This window comes from Parus major, chromosome 17 (assembly GCF_001522545.3).
Source record: "Parus major isolate Abel chromosome 17, Parus_major1.1, whole genome shotgun sequence".
NCBI lineage: Eukaryota > Metazoa > Chordata > Aves > Passeriformes > Paridae > Parus > Parus major.
This window is the reverse complement of record NC_031785.1, coordinates 4,275,301-4,291,509: the sequence shown is the minus strand read 5'-3', so window position 1 is coordinate 4,291,509 and position 16,209 is coordinate 4,275,301. Positions and strand designations below refer to the sequence as shown.

Sequence of the window (16,209 nt, the reverse complement as noted above, 5' to 3'; positions counted from 1 at the left end):
ACAATCCCCAAGGCAGCTGTGACCCACATGCTCACTGCTGGAGGCAGAGGCTGTAGGGCAGCGATGCTGGGCTTTAACAAACATGGGTGGGCAATAAACGCATTGGCACAGCTGCCCACCCCCAAAACTTCAACCTTGACCTTGATGCTGTCCTGGTGCATCTCAGCACATGTGGATGTGGAGGTGTGTCCCTGCAAAACACACCAGCCTGGCTGTGCACTGGCACTTGTGGGCAAAACAGGATGGCTGGATGTTCTCTCCCACTGCTCAGGCCTGGAGGCAGCGGACATTGTCACCTGGATGGGATGAGCCATCCTCCTCATCCTGTTCCCTGTGGGTAGGTGAGCACCAAGGCACCAGGAGCACAAATCTCTGCTCTTTCTGCTGCTGCTCAGTTCTCTCCCAGCTTGGAGCTGGAGAAATTTGGCTCTAGCTGTGCTCAGAGGCACTGGGGGGATGGTGTGTCCCCATCCTTTTCAGTATCAGGAGCCATGAGAGGCAGGGGTGTGCTTGGGAGATTTTAGCCACTCAATTCCTCCAAGGCAGCAGGGATGAGCATGGCTTTCTGTAGGCTTGTAAACTGGCCAAGCTTAGCCCATGTTTCTCAGAGACCATCTCAGGGAAGGAGCTTTCTATGAAAATTACCCCTGTGCCAAATCGAAAAGCCCTTTCCCAAAGGGCCTTTCAAAGGAAACAGCTCAGCCGTTCTTACAGCTGAGGTAAAGCCGCATCTTTCTGCCTTAAATTCATTCTCAGAAACAGCATCCTCCCAAGCCAGGCCCCTGGCACTCTCCAGCTCAGCCCAGCAGTTAACGCTTGACATAAGCAGCCAAAGGCAGGGCCCGTGTGCCCACACTGCCCACGCCACGCCCAGGCTTTGCTTTCCTCCCGGGTGATCATTTTTGTCGTTCCAGGAGAACCCGTACCTGTGCAGCGACGAGTGCGACGCCTCCAACCCCGACCTGGCCCACCCGCCCAAGCTGATGTTCGACAGCGAGGACGAGGGGCTGGCCACGTACTGGCAGAGTGTGACATGGCGCCGGTACCCAGAGCCGCTGCTGGCCAACATCACCCTGTCCTGGAACAAGAGCATCGAGCTGACCGATGACATCGTCATCACCTTTGAGTACGGGCGCCCCACCATCATGATGCTGGAGAAGTCGCTGGACAATGGGAGGACTTGGCACCCGTACCAGTATTATGCAGACGACTGCATGGAGGCCTTCAGCATGCCAGCACGGAGGGTCCGGGACCTCTCCACCACCAGTGCCAACAGGGTCCTCTGCACGGAGGAGTATTCCCGCTGGGCGGGCTCCAAAAAAGAGAAGACCGTCCGGTTTGAGGTGCGGGACCGCTTTGCCATCTTTGCTGGCCCCGACCTCAAGAACATGGACAACTTGTACACCCGGCTGGAGAGCGCCAAAGGGCTCAAGGACTTCTTCACCGTGACCGACTTGCGCATGAGGCTGCTGAGACCCGCCCTGGGCGGCACCTACGTGCAGAGGGAGAACTTGTACAAGTACTTCTACGCCGTCTCCAACATCGAAGTCACTGGCAGGTAACGGCTGCTGGGTTTCTTTGGGCATCTCTTCTCAGAGGGTTCTTGCTAGAAAACAGAGCCATCAGCATTTCTGCTGTCTGAGATAATCATTTCTCCCTCTGATACCCCTTCTCCCCAGGCAGGGCAGCAGATGTGTCCTTGCAAGGAGTGGCGGGGGCACCTCCAAGGCTGTGTCCTCCTGCAGCTGGTGCTGGGGGAGCTGGGACATGGCTTGGATGGACACTCAGGGTCTGAGTTCCCTCCAATAGCCTGTCCCAGCTGTGCAAACATGGCCAGCCATTGCCCAGCTGTCTCAGGGGTGATGCTGGTGGATATGGGGTGTGGAATGAGGCTCACCCCACTAAACTCCATCTCACTGCCAGTACAGGCAGGGTGAGTCATCCCCAGTTAGTCCTGCACACCCTGAGCAGGTCCAGCTCTGGCAGATGAAGTTTGGGGTGCAGGTAAACCCCCTGAGAGATCTGGGGCAGAGGAAGCAAGAGAGGGTTTGTTTCTCCTGGATTTTGTTTTTCATTTCTCTATACGATGCCATATGTTACGTTATGACATCAACCAAAAAAGCAAAGTAAGGTGGAAAAATGCCGAAATGGCTGATTTCCCATCCAGCTTGTGAGAGACTTACAGGCGAGAGGGGAAAAATCCCCCCATCACCCACCCATGCTAACAAGCATCACCACAGCGACAGAGGAGCCGTTTGTATCGGTTCCAAACTGTTTGCTTCTGAGACTTGCAAGTAGAAATGTTTGCAGGTGCCACTGAGGCTGGCTTTGAAAAGGCTCCAAGGGGAAGGAAGCTGCAGTGAGGGATGGGAGAACCCTTTCCACCCGCCAGGGCAGGCAGGAGGCAGCGATGAGGGTTTTTCTCACAGCATGGTGCCTGTCTGGGACAAGCAGCTGTGGCTCTCAGCTGGGTTGGGGGCATTTTGGGGTGCATACAGTGGGGATTGCTCAGGAAGCAGCCCTGGGTGGCTCAGACATGTGGGCAGAGGGGTGGGAGAACACCTCCACATGTATCTGGTAAATTAGGACTAAATATTTGATGACAGTGAGCTTTGGCTTCCAAGTGTGGAGATCAGCAGAGATAACCAAGGACCTGTTACTGCTCCCACAGCAGCCTGGGGATACTTGATGCTTCAAAGAGTTAAAATTCTCTTGGTGTCCTGTGAACACCTTCCTCCTCTGAGCCACTTACCTTTCCTGTCTGCCTTGGGCAGGATTTGTTGCTTCAGTACTTTGGACTTCAGGCCATGCTGGTAGGATTCTCCTCAAACCAGCACCTTACTCTCAGTTGTCCTCCTCCCCCCTCCCCAGCCCCCCATCAGCTTTTGAATTCACTGGCCAAATTTAATACCATTTAATAGCAGCAGAGTTTGGTTCAAGACAGAAAATCCCTAAAAATTCTGTGAAAAGAGGCAGCTAGGGAAGAGAAGGAAAAACCCTTTCAAGCACTCCCCACGCTGGAGGAGTCGCAACCTCTACCAGACATGCAAAATTCCACAGCCCGAGGGCAGCTGGAGGCGGGGATGGCCGGGCTGCGAACGCCCTGTGGAAGCTGCAATGCTGCTTTTTAGCCGGGGCCAACACGAGACAGGTTGGGGTTTGTCTGCTGATCCCTGCCGGCCTCTCCCGGCGCTGGCTCGGTGCCGGCGTGGCCGCCTGCCCGCGGCTGCTGCAGCGGCTCCGGCTCCGCCGCTCCCCTCTTGGCTCCGCTCACCGAAACCTGCCCGACCGCCTCCCCCAGGGCAGCAGGACAGCGGGGAAGAGAGGGCTTTTCCTTTCCTGGGAGCAGGGAAAACTCTGAAATCTGCTTTTATCGGCCCAAACTCCGAGTTCTGAGGAAGATGCGGCTTTGCGCTGCTCCAGCTTGTTGGGCTGGCTCCCAGGAGAGAGGGATGCTCATCCTGGATAGGGAAGAGGGCATTGCCTGTTCTGTGCTGACTCTTCCAGCCCCGTGGGCACAGGGCAGGGGAGGTGAGCAGCTGAGGAGCTGTGGATAAGTAGTGTATAGGATGAAGAAGCTCCCTGTGAATTAACTCTGCTCCTGTGATATTTTCCAGTCCCAGCAAGCAGGTTTTTCACTGAAAAACGATCTATTTCCAGCTGTAAGCAAAGCCAGCTACGGTGCGGGGACTAAAACCAAATTAAATCTATTGTATGGCTCAACAAGGGATGGGTTAATGAGAGGAAGAGAGGAGAAATCAATGGGAGCCTGACTGGAGCACAGTGCAGGGAAGCGGGGAGGACGGGTGGGCAAGGATGGGGATGGACACACGCTGCCTCTTCCAGGACATGTTGGAGGAACAGCAGATAAAAGTGCCTAGATAAAAGTGGGGTGGTGTTAGGGATCCACTACAGGGGGCATGGAAACGAGAGGGAAGATGATTGTGAAGAAGTGAGGGGTCAAGGGTAAAACTCAGCCAGAAAATTCCCCCTGGAGAGCGGAGTGAGCAGCCCTGAGAGGCTGAAGGAGCCTGGGCACAGTGTGTGCCCTCGGTGTGTGGCATTGCCCGTGTCCCTGTAGCACACCGGGATTTTGGCAGTGCTCACAGGGTGATGAGGCACTTGGCAGCTCATTTCCAGTCGGTCAAGGGAAGATCAAAACACTTTGCCCTCAGAGCAGACTATGAGCCCAGGTTCTCAGTGCTGCAGCCTGCACCAGATCACTGGTGGGTTCAGAGAGCTTTCTGTGATCCCCTCAGTCCAGGTACTCCCCATCCAAGCACACCCCATCCTTCATGCCTCAGCTTCACACCAAGGAAAACCCTTCACCACAACCTCCCAGAGCTTTTGGGAAAAGCAGGAAGAGACAGAACAGAGGGCATGGGGACAAGGGAAAAGAGTTTTCTGCCTTCTCTTGTCCTGTAAGCCAGAAGATCTGGTGAATCCTGGGGGTCAGTGCTTCATTCCTGGGTGTTGGTACAGTGGACTGGTCCCTCAGGGTCTCCTCTGCATCTCCTCCTCCCACAGCCTCAGCCAGGTCCATCTCTCTGCTCATGGCTGACAGTTTATTTTTACTCTCTTTCCTCTTGGTATCTTTTTCTTTTCTTTTTTTTCCCCTTTCTTCTTCCGTCCTGTCCCTATTGATCTGCAGAGTAACTGGAGATGCAGAAGAGTCAGGACAGGAATAGACACAAGCAAGCCCTTGGCCTGTGTGTTGTGTGTGTGCCAGGCAGGGTGGGGAAGTGGAAGAACATTTCCCCACAGATCTCTATTCACTGCTTCATTTTCTCTTCGGTGCAGCAGTGAGATCAGGCATGGGTGAATGAGCTTTCCCTGGCTGCCAGGGCTGTGCTGAGAGTCACTGGTTCTGCTTCCATTCCACACTGGGTCTCTCTGGAGTAATTTCTTCCCCTTCATAATGTCAGTCACTGCTGTGCTCAGCAGGGCATGCTCCATCACAGAGACATTAATAAGCTGTAACTGAAGTTAATGTGCCATGGCTAGGACATGTGGATCCAGTTAGGAGAAATCAGATTGAGCAGAAGTGAATCAATTTTAGGCTGCTTATTAGGATTTCTCCCCTCTGTCCTGCCCTGCCCCAGTGCATGCACTGTCTGTCTGTGCATCCTGCTGGCGATGAGCAGTCCCTGGAGGAAGGCAGGAGGAGAGAGCATCCCTCATCTCGGAGCAGCTCCATGGAACAGAGCCTCCTCTCGGGGTGTGCTCAGGCCAAAGAGGCACCAACAAGATGAGGTTTCTAGTTTTGAAGTGGCTTTTCCTTTCCTCAGTTCACCAATTACCTTTCTTAGGCTTTCCTTGGCTGCTTCTTTGCTTACACCAAAAAACTGAAGGGAAAGGCCTTTTGTGCTCCCCTGCTCCTTTCCCTGGTGTGTTCTCAGTGCCGTGCATGGATGCTCTCCAGGAGGATTTTCTCACCACATGGCTTGGAGAGTTTGTGCTAGTGGAGCAGAACAACGTTGGCCAGCCTGTTATCCTGGTGCCAACAGCCAGGATTAGGCACTCCAGACCTGGAGGACCAAGGCCACCCCCAGAAGCACCTCCTGCAATAAATGGAGCTGGAAATGGTCAGTGGTACCCACAAGCAGGGGATATTCTTTTCTGCATTTGTGGCGAGTTTTGAGATGTGGAAACGATTGATGCAGAATTGCTGTAAAGATGAATGAATTCCTGGTCACTGCCTCCTTTTCTCAATGACGGCAGCTCAGAGCACTTCCCCTGTGGCTGTAGCTCAGCTCGAACCATGGGTGCCAGCACAAAGCACATCCTGGTTGCACCTGAGGTGCTTTGCCCTGGTTGGACATTCCTTCTTCTGGCTCTGTTGTGGGAGACCTTCCAGCTGATCTTGACTTCTCCAGCAATGCTGTCTTTAAATTGGAGTAGAGGTTTGGTCCGTGTACGAGTCTCTTGTTGAGGATCTTAGATTTTGTGTGGTGGCTGGTGAACATCTCTCCCTGAGGAGCAGGGTGGGACCTGCACCAAAGGGGAACAGGCAGGACCTGGGGTGAATGATCTGTGAGAGCAGAGGCATTCCCAGCTGAGTTTGCCCAATCCCAATGCTGGGGCATCATTCCCAAAACAGCCACAGGCTCACCCAAGCATCCCCCAAGAACAAGCCCAATGCTCCTGCAGCCCTCAGCCAGCTGCTGCCCACATTTGGCAGCTTTGGCAGGACCACAAAAACCAGGGCAAGCACTGCCTGTGCCCGTCCCTGCTCCTTCCCCTTCATCTCCTGGCAGACAGAACTTGGGTCCCAGGAGGCAGCAGCATCCTCATGTCAAGGACAGCCAAGCCTGTGCCAGCAGAGCTCTGTGTTCCTCGGCCCATCCGCTCCTCCGTGCTGGGCAGCCCCTGAGAGCTGGACCTTGAGCTTCCCAGGCATTCCTCCAGGCTGGAATTAGCTTGAGTTCCAGCAAAATCTTGCTGTTGGTCATATAGTTAAATGAAGTTAATGTGCAGCAACTGTTTGCTGGAGTCCTGCAAAGGTTTCTACTCCCACTGCAGCAACGTGGGGAGGAAACCCTCTGAGGGGAGGGAGGGAGTTAGTGAAAAACCCAGAGAGCTCCTCCCTCCCCCAGGCACTGCTGACACTTTGTCGATAGCCAGAGACAGATGCCCAAGGTCCTATTACCTGCTCCTGGCTTTGCTTTGTGAAGGTTTTATCCCCTCCTCTGATTTTGTTGCCGAATTGTCTCTGGCCTGATCAGATAATAGAATTGCATCAATAGACTGAGAAGGTGATGTATGTTAAAGCACTTAATATAAAGAGACTTCTACAGGAGCCCAAATTCAATTTTGCCAATGAACTCAATTGCAGGCATTATTGCATTCCAGGAGAAAAACCAAGAGTATTTATACACATTACTCTGCAAATATTTATGTTCACATACCTGTGTGATGTCCTCTTCACCCTTCCTCCCTTCTGCTGGCCGACCCCCTAATGGGGAAGTTTGGTTTTGTATTTGCTTTTTAAGACAGCTTTGAATATAAATAATGTTCCACCACTCAGCAGGATCTTGACAGCTGGTGAGTGTCAACTTATTTAAAATAAATAGCCTCTCGGATGGGAACAGCCAGCTAGCGTGCTCTCGACTTTGGCATCTTTTAAATTGTCTCATCTTTGTAACCCAAACCTCAAATCATTTCAGAGGGCATTGAGGAGGGTTCCTTCCTGCTGGGAGGACTCACCCGTCCCTACCACGCAACCAAATGTAAAAACCCACAAGGAAAACAGCCCGCTCACAACCCTCTGACCTAACTCAGGGGTTGTTTCAGTTCTTTGGCTCTGTACAGAGCAGTGAAAGCCAGAAGCCTCTCACCCTGGTTCAAGCTGAAAAAAACCAACACGTTAAAATGGCTTTTCCTCTCCTTCAGCCCCTGGACCTGGGGCTCGGGGAAGCTCCCAGCCCTGTTCCTGGGATGTGCCACCCTTGCCTTTTCCATCCCCTTGAGCCTGTCCTGCTCCAGGACTGGCAGCAGCAAACCCCTGCCAGAGCCATCTCCCAGCAAAGCAAATCCTGATATAAATGCTCTCCACAAAGGGACTGCGCTTCTTCCATGGCCCAGCCATTAGAAGCTATTTTTACCTGCTTCCACACGCACAGATGGGCCAGAAACAATCCAAGCTCAGCACCCGTTATGCTTTGCCCAAAAGATTTGCTCCCTGCTTTTGCTGAGCTGCCAAAACAGTTGCAGAAGAGCAGGTAGAAGAGGGTAAGCGATGGCCAGGCAGCTGCCGGAGCGTGCTGCGAGCAGCGGCTGGGGATGACAATAGGGAGATGGAGAAGAGTTATTCATGTTTCCCCGAGAGCCCAGATCAGTTGAAACAACGTTTTCCTTGGGGACAGAGAGGAAAGAGCTCCCTTCAAACACACGGTCCCGTGAGACTCATTAAAGTCTCATCAATTACAGTGAGAGCAAACAATTCAGGAGAAAGCTCTGATAAGCCTTCCTCCGGCCGCAGCCATTAGCGGCTCTCCCGAGCTGCCTCTCCCCCACCAGCACCAGCACAGAGGGAGCAGGGCAGCAAAACCGAGCCCATGGGAGGAAAGGTAGAAGTGTGATGGCTCAGAAGCCAGCAGGATGGGACCAGCCATCTCCAGAGTATCCCTATGGCCATGCAGAACATCCCCACGGAGAGGAGTGTGCAGGCTGGGCTGGAAAGAGGCTTGCAGGAGAGGTGGTGGCTGCTCCTGCCTCATGTCCAGGATTTTTTTAAGGAGCTCAGGTCAGTCAGTGTTTTCTCATGGAAGCTGGGTAAGAGGCACAAGGGGATGGAGCAGATCTCTAAGTCCCCACCCAGCACAGCAGGGTCACTGCACTGGGCCTGAGGGGTGCCAGCACCCCAAGGCTGCCCCATCCCTGCAGGAAGAGAGAGGGATGAGGAGACACTCTTTGCCTTTCTGTGCCTCACTTCCCTGCTCTGCAAGTGGGGTTGGGGACAGAAAAAGGGTTGTAAAACAAGGAAAAATTCTTGGAAGGGAAACAAAGGGCTTGGGATGGCTTTTTAAAATTACTTCAAAAGTCATTATTAATGAAAGCTCAGGGAAAGGGGCAGTTTTCCCAGTCCCAGCACGGAGGGAGGTTTGCTGCAGGTTTGCTGCACTCGCCCCCTTCCTGTGTGTGGGCATCTCCTTCCCTCACACGTGGGCTTGGCACCAGACACCAGCTTGCTGCTGTAACCTCCAGGATGCTGACATGGAGAATTGCAGAAAAGTGCTCTTTATGGCTGAAAGAAAAAAAAAAAAAAAAAAGGGAAAAAAAGGACATTTTCCTGTAAACTTTCCTTGGCGCTCCAAGCTCTGTGATGTTCCCTGGTGGAGGCATTGGCAGCATCAGAACCACATTGCAGCACTCTGAGGAAAGCTGAATGACCTGCACTAAAATAAACTCATAAATATCCCTTTGTGCAAACTATAACATCTTGGGGCACACATTGCTCTGACCACTCCTGCTGGGAGCAGCGTGAGCCAGTTTTTGTTTAATGCCAAGTGCAGTGGTGTGACCTCCTGCCAGCCCAGGGCAGGATGGGTGTCCCTGGTGCCCGAGGGTGCTGTGGGTCTGCCCTGGGGCTGCTCCCCACCACTGCTGACCTTACACTGAATGCCCACCGAGAAACAGCACTGTCAGCATGGCCTTGACCCACAAGTCAGAGCTCCCAGCTTCCCAGATCTCCTGCAGAGCCAGAGACCATATTGCAACCAGCACTTTGCTGGAGCAGCCCTGGGGCTGGAGCAGGGCCATGGCTGCCTTCTGCAGGACACAGCGCAGGTGTCTGCCCCGCTGCTGATTTTTAAGCCTCATTGCTAAGTAGCTCCTAACCTTTCCCTTCATCCTCTCCTTCCTGCCATGGCTGGGCGCCGAGGAGGATGAGCATAGGCGAGCAGGATGAGCGGCTCCCACCCAGGGGACTGGGCTAATGCCATTTACTCCAGCCTCTGCCAGCTGAATCTTGGCTGGGGAAAGGCAGGCACAGACCATTGGTGTGTCCTTGGGCTTGTGGGCCTGGAGAAGGAGGCACAGAAGCCTGAGGAAGGAGTTGAAGCTGATCCACTGAGCCCAAGCTGCAGGAAGGCCAGGATGCAGAAACCTCTGCCCGAAATGGGACTGGCTGAGGGTGCTCGGCTGTTCACCATTAAATAATGCAGCCTGATTGATTGGGCTGAAAAGTGCTGTGCTGTAGGGTCAGCCTGCTGGGGTTACAGGTCCCTGCTTAGATTGATGATCCTCAAAGGTCTAATTCAGAAAGCAATCCCCTGGTAAAATTGATCCGTCGGGTAACAGAACTTTTGCACAAGTGGCCTAGCAGTGAGAAAAATCAGTGACCCTGGCACAGGCAGGCAAGGTGAACACCTGCCTCTGCTTCCTCTTGACTTGATTTTTCTTGCTTACACTAATTAGGAAGTGAGGGTCTCCCCTGGGAAGAGCAGTGCTCTGTCACTCCTCGCTGGGGGACATCCATGAGCTCCCTCCCTGTCCCCATCCCACTGGGCAGGAGGCAGCTGGGGCTGTCTCAGGAGCTTGTGCTGAGCTCCCAGCCCTCCCCAGCAGCAAGTGAGCAGTGTGTGTGTAGGAGCAGGCCCTTCTGGCTGCCTCCTGCACACACCTGTGCCTCAGCAAGGCCAGGTCCCACTGCACAGAGGAGGATTTGTAGCTGGAGCCAAATTAATGGTGAATGAGACTCACTCTCCTGCACTGGGAGCCAGAAGCACCCCAAAACGTCTGCTTGGCTCCTGCCAGGAGCAAGGATGTGTGCTACATGTGGAAGGGGTTGGTTGAGGCTGCCTGAGGCCACCATGGGGACCGGGTGGTGGCCACCCAGGGCTGATGTCCCCTCTGTGACTGGTCTGTGATTCACAGGGTCAAACACTGGAGCCAAGCACCACCCTCCACCTAATCCCAAACTTCAGGGAAGTCAAGGGGTGTGACAGTCCCTTCCATCCTTGTACCTACTCCCCTGGGGCTCCTAAACTCCCCTAGGCTGGATGCTGAGGCTGTGCCCTGGAGCTACCCCAGGCCATCAGAGGAGGAGGGAGGGCTGCAGCTCCTGAAGCTGTTACTCTGTTCAGGCAGGGCCCAGAGCAGCAGTGGTGAGGCTTTGCCCTGCTTTAACCTGCTTTAACCCACTATCTTGCCTGCTTTGCTCTCGTCTGCTCGTCTTGAAGCGAGAGAAGGAGGCCACACCGTGTGGTCACTGAATAATTCACAGCCAGGCTCCACAACACCCTGGGGCTGGGCAGCGCCTCTGCCAAAGGGCTGGGACAGTTCAGAGAGATCCTTCCTCACCAGAGCCAGAGGGGACCTGCAGCATCTGAAATTCAGCATCCCTCCTGGCTGCACATACCAGCCAAAGCCACTTCCCTCCCCTGGCTGCTGGGACTCGTGGCTCACTCCCAGAGCAGCAGAGCTGGAGGCTGTTAGTGCTCTCAGCCGTGACACGGCATCTCCAGCCCTCACTCACACACGGTTTCGAGTGGAGCGTGCTGAGCATGTCTGCCTCTGCTCCCTGGGCCACCTTCTCTTCTTTCCTCCCTTTTAGAGGCTGCAGAATTCCCTCCTCTGCTTGCTCAGACACAGGGCAGGGTTGTAAGACGGGGAGAGATTGTTCACACAGCTTATGCTTAGCCTCTGAGTGGGGTTTGCTAGAATTAAGGACAGGGAGGGGAGGGAGGGGGAAAAAAGAAATCATACATGAGGTCAGCTTATCCAGCCATGTGTGAGGAGAGCACAGCAAAGGTGGTCTCAGAGGGTCAGGCAGGTGGCTGGGGAGCTTCTTTGGGGGCTCCAAGGGAGAGGGGGAGAGGCACCAGGAACAGGGGGCATGAGCAGCACCAGCACCCAGACTCCCAGCTCCCAGCCTAATCCAGGCTGTTTATCCCAGTGCAGACAGAGCACAAGGAGCAGCAGGCCACATTTCCTCTGTCTTCTCTGCAGGCAGCTCATTCCCCCAGCGCTGCATCTCCTGGGCCCTGTAAAAGGAAGCGCTGCCCCATCAGACTTCTCCACTCCTGCACAGAAGGCACAGCATTACTGTTTTCTAATGCTTCTGCTTCTGAGAGTGTAAATTATTGCACAAAGCAGGGAAAACTGTCAGGCTGTGCTAGGGATCGGCTGTCTGGAATGAAATGAGATGTTTTTGTCCCCCAAGTCTCTGTCTGATGGCCTCAGCTCGGGCCCAGGAGTCACCAGAGCCACGTGTGAGTTATGGGCTCAGCCTCTGCGCTCTGCGCAAGTCACCTCGGAGTCTGAGCAACAGGAATTATTGTGCACAGAGATAATTATTCCCTGCACACTGCACTACAGCTCATTAAAAGTTTCTTAATGTTTGCAAATTGCTGAGTAGCGTTTTTAGTTGTTGCCTTCTCTGATGAGGCGGGGACTAACCGGTGGATTCTGGTGGTGGCTTGTTGTCTGTGTTATTTTGGTCGCAGCAGGCTGGGGCTGTGCTGCACGTAGGGAAAAGGGTTTGTGCTGGGCAGCCTCACACCACAGCAGAAAACGCTCTTGGCTTTGGCACAGTGCACAGGGGGCAAGGGCTGAGTGCCACCAGGGTTGGCCCAGCTCCTCCATCCAAAGCCAGAGACTGCCTCTAAGTAAAAGAAGCCTCCATGTGAGGTAATTACCCAGATTCCTGTAGCAGCCTGACATGTGAGTGACTCCTGAAACTGCAGATGTTGAGTGGCCATTAAACAGCCTGTGCTGCTCAGTCAGAGAGCAGGAGTGAAGTGTATCATCTTGGACAAGAGGCTGCAGATCCGCCCGGGGTGAGGAGGTGGACATTGAACCCCAGCACCAGATACCTGGGGAAAACTGCTGAGTTTAGTGAGAAAAACCTGCAGGAGGAGCAGGGAAGGCGTGACCAGCCCAGCCTCAGCACATTTTCAACACTACACTGGGAGCAAGGAGGAGCAGCAGGAACACCTGACAGCTCTTCCCTGTCTTCTTCCTCCAGATGTAAATGCAACCTCCACGCCAACCTGTGCACCTTCAAAGAGGGCAGCCTGCAGTGCGAGTGTGAGCACAACACCACGGGCCAGGACTGTGGCAAGTGCAAGAAGAACTTTCGCTCCAGGTCCTGGCGAGCAGGGTCCTACCTGCCTCTCCCCAATGGGTCCCCCAATGCATGTAAGTACCCTGCAGGGAACCAGCCCTGCCCTGGGCTGCTCAGCACCCACAGATGGGAGTGGGTGCTCGTCTTGTGCTTCCCCAGCTCAAATCTGTTCAGGATGCTCAGCTTTCCAAAAGGACCCTTGTCTTGGTACACAGAGAAATGAAAGAGGATCTGGTGGATGCAGAAGTGATGTGTTGACTGCTGGCAGAGGAGTGATGAATCTAAATGATGGTCAAGAACAGGGATGATGACCTTAGGCCAAGATATAACCACGGCTTCGGGGCAAAGGCAATTATTGTCCTTTGACAAAGGCATTATCAGCACAGCAGAGCTCTGGCTGCAGAGCAGCCCACGGGCTCTGTACTGGCTCTGCTCAGCTGCAGGAGTGCTGCCTGCTCTCTGTATCCTGTCTGTGCTTGCCGGTGTCCCTGGGAAGCGCCGCGAGCCGTGGTCCCCGTGCGCAGCCCCAGCCTCCTGCAATTGCTGCTGGAACACGGTGCTGACAGAGGCAGCACACAGGTGAGATGAAGGATGCGTTCCCACCATCCTCCGAGCAGGGAACTGGGGCAGGAGACACCACAGATGGACCAGTTCCTCCTGGGTTCCTGTCCACTCCACATTAGCAAACTTGTTTAAATGTCAAGAAGCCACAGTAGCCACTCCAGCCTTTCAAGCAGCAGCTTTGAGCATTACCAAAGAGAATCTTTTTCTCTCCCTCCCCCCAAATTTTTTGAAAGATTTATGTGCTTTAAGATGATCAAAGCTGAAATCCAGGCTCCGAAGGCCGTGACGGGAATGTTTTGTGTGTGCCAGGGCTGGTAGACGAGCAGATTCTTTGAAAGGGAACGAGCTTGTCAGCTCCCACCAAGCGGCTGCATTGCTTCAAAGGAGCCTGGGAGAGTTTCTGGTGTTGACAGGCACAGACATGCTGTTCTCTCTCTTTCCCTCCCCTCCATTCCTTGTGTCTCTTCCTATTTCTCTTTCTCCTCTGCTTTTCCTTCTCCCATTCATCTCTCTTCCCATCTCTCTGTCTTCTTCCTCCTCCCCACCCTGACTCTCCACTGCTTCCTCCTCCCCACATCAACATCCTCTGCCCCAGAGGCAGCTCTCTGAAGCCCTCTGCTCTTGGTAGTCCTACCTCTTCCATCACTGTGCTTTATCTTCACGCAGAGCTGAGGCTTTCCATGATTCACCCACGTGTTACAGCAGGAAGGCCCGTAAATATGTTTAAAAAAAGACTGGACGTGGCACTAAGTGCCGTGGTTTAGTTGTTGAGGAGGTGTTAAGGTCATAGGTTGGAGTAGATGATCTTAAAGGTCTTTTCCAGCCTAGTTCATTCTGTGATTCTTCAGTCCCCTGTTCAGACCCTGCAGCTTGTCCTTAGCCCAGTGCTCCTTTGTGTTTGTCCCTTGCTGGGCTTTTGCAGCAGCCCAAGGAAATGGTTAACAGAAAAACTCATCAGCAAGGACCACGCTGGTTTTCCTTCCCCAGGTGAAAGGCTTGAGATGCCAGGAGCCCAGGCAGCGTTGTCTGGCTGTTTCTGTGCTGTGACAAAAGCTAGCTTTTAAGCTGTAGCAGCAAACTGATGTGCCTGTGAGCAAGCCCCCACTAATTAGCTGCTCTTCAGTCCCATGTTGTGTGTCTGTGTGATCTTATGATGGTGTCCTGCTTCCAGTGACTGGGCTTCCTCTTGTTTTTTCCAGGTGCAGCTGCAGGCTCAGCCTTTGGCAGTAAGTAAAACCCTGACTGAAATGCTGGCATTTAACACCTCGGTGCATGATTCTTGTGGATGTCACTAGGAAAAAAAAAAAAAGTTATTTTCTATCCATTATCATTTCCCAGGCAATAAGTCTTCCATAATTGTGCCTCAATTTCTGTCCTGTCAAAGAGTCTTATATTTTCTTCCCCTGACTTCAGCAGCCTCATTTTGCCTCTTCCTCTGGCATGGTTTCCCCCCATGAGGTTCGTTAGTATGGCAGCTGGAAAGGAAATAAAAAAAGACTCTTCAAAATCACCAGTGCTCGCTGTGAACTCCCCTCCTTAGCCCCCCAGTACTGCAGAATTCTGCTGTGAGAAGGAGCTGGGTGTGAATTATTTGGTGCAGAACCCAGACTGGGTCACCTTGGGCTATCAATAAAAAAAACATTTAGAGTGTGTGTACATCTGCGTGTACACGTGTATGTAGATGAACAAATGTCTGTGAGGTGTCAGCAGCAAAAGCAGAGCTCAGCGGGGATTTCTGCTGCAAGATTGATGGCAGGAGAGAGATCCTTATTTAAAAAAGCTGGAGGTAGTTTGATATCAAAGAGCCTGGAGTTTTGGGTAAGCAGACGCCTGGGTTTGAATGTTGTGGTGGAGTGCCCCTCCAGAAGAAACAAATCTGGGAGCTGGATGAATAATCAATTCTTTGGTTTGCAGGCAAGTGGGAAGAATTGGAGGAGGAATCATTTCAGGGAAATGCAAATAAAATTAAGAAAAATGCACCTAATAGAAAAGTGGAGGACAGGTTTTCTGGGTAAATGAACCGTATTTAGGTTTTTAGCAGTTAAGTGTTTGAAATTTTCAAATAAAAAGTAAAGGTCTCCCTTAAGTAATTTAGGATTTAAAAATTAAATGTTTCAACAGTTCAAAATATTCTTCATCTTTCTTTACAAAACCATTTTGATAGCTTTTTTTTCCTCATATTTACAAAGCTTGGCATCCTCAGCACTACTTTTGTTTCCCTGGAAAACACTCCCCACCAAGATTTTCTGCAGGGCAGAAGCCGGGAGGGTGCTGGGAGCAATGTGCAGGAGGTGGACAGGAGGGATTTATGTCCAAGGCCAGTTAAGGAGAGATTATTTAGCCCACATAGGAGACTAGAAGTGACCTAAATTAAGTATTTAAACTAGCTCAGGGCTATTATGAAATTTAGCACGATAATCTGCATGAAGCAGTGGGACAAACAAGGACAGGAGGGCAGCAGGTGTAAGTAAATTAAGCAGTGGGAATTTGTGTCTCAGTGTTATTTTAGTCTGGGATGTTGTGGGGAGCAGTGGGGTGCTCCGCTGACCCCCAGCCATCCTGAAATTTGAAGGGTGTCACTGAAAAAACCACGTGCCAATGGTCCTGGGTGGCTTTGATGGTGCCAGGTGGTTTGGTGAGGGGTGGCAGCAGGGAATGGAGCTGGGCAAGGAGCACAGCTGGGCATGTGGGCACCAGGCAGTGGGAGCACAGCTTGGCCTGGGGGCTCCTTGACACCTCCCGCCTGCTCCTCACCCCGTCCCTGCCCAGATGTGTCTTCATCTCCCCTTTTCAGCTTAATTGGCAATTAGTTTATGATTGAGCTGTAAGCATTTAAGCCAATATCTGCACCAACAGAGTAAGCTGATACAGCCCCAGCCTGCAGCCCCTGCTCACACACACACACACATCCCCGCTGTGCACAGCGTCATCGAGCCGCTGACGCCTTAATCCTGCCAGTGCCCCACTTGTGACTGTGCTGAGAAATCGGTCACCAGTTCAGCCCAGCAGCAGCAGCCTCATGGGTGCCTCAGTGGCATGGAAACAACCCACCATTCCCCCCAGTAAGTGTCTCCCAA

At 52.9% G+C, this 16,209-nt stretch overlaps 1 protein-coding gene across 1 annotated transcript in view; it reads left to right on the top strand.

The window, feature by feature from the left end:
• The window catches only part of NTNG2 (netrin G2), a 46,643-nt gene that overhangs the window by 20,097 nt on the left and 10,337 nt on the right, over positions 1-16,209 (top strand). The window contains 3 exon segments of the mRNA XM_033518345.1: positions 915-1,558; positions 12,470-12,642; positions 14,332-14,358. Coding sequence (XP_033374236.1) covers positions 915-1,558; positions 12,470-12,642; positions 14,332-14,358 — 844 coding nt within the window.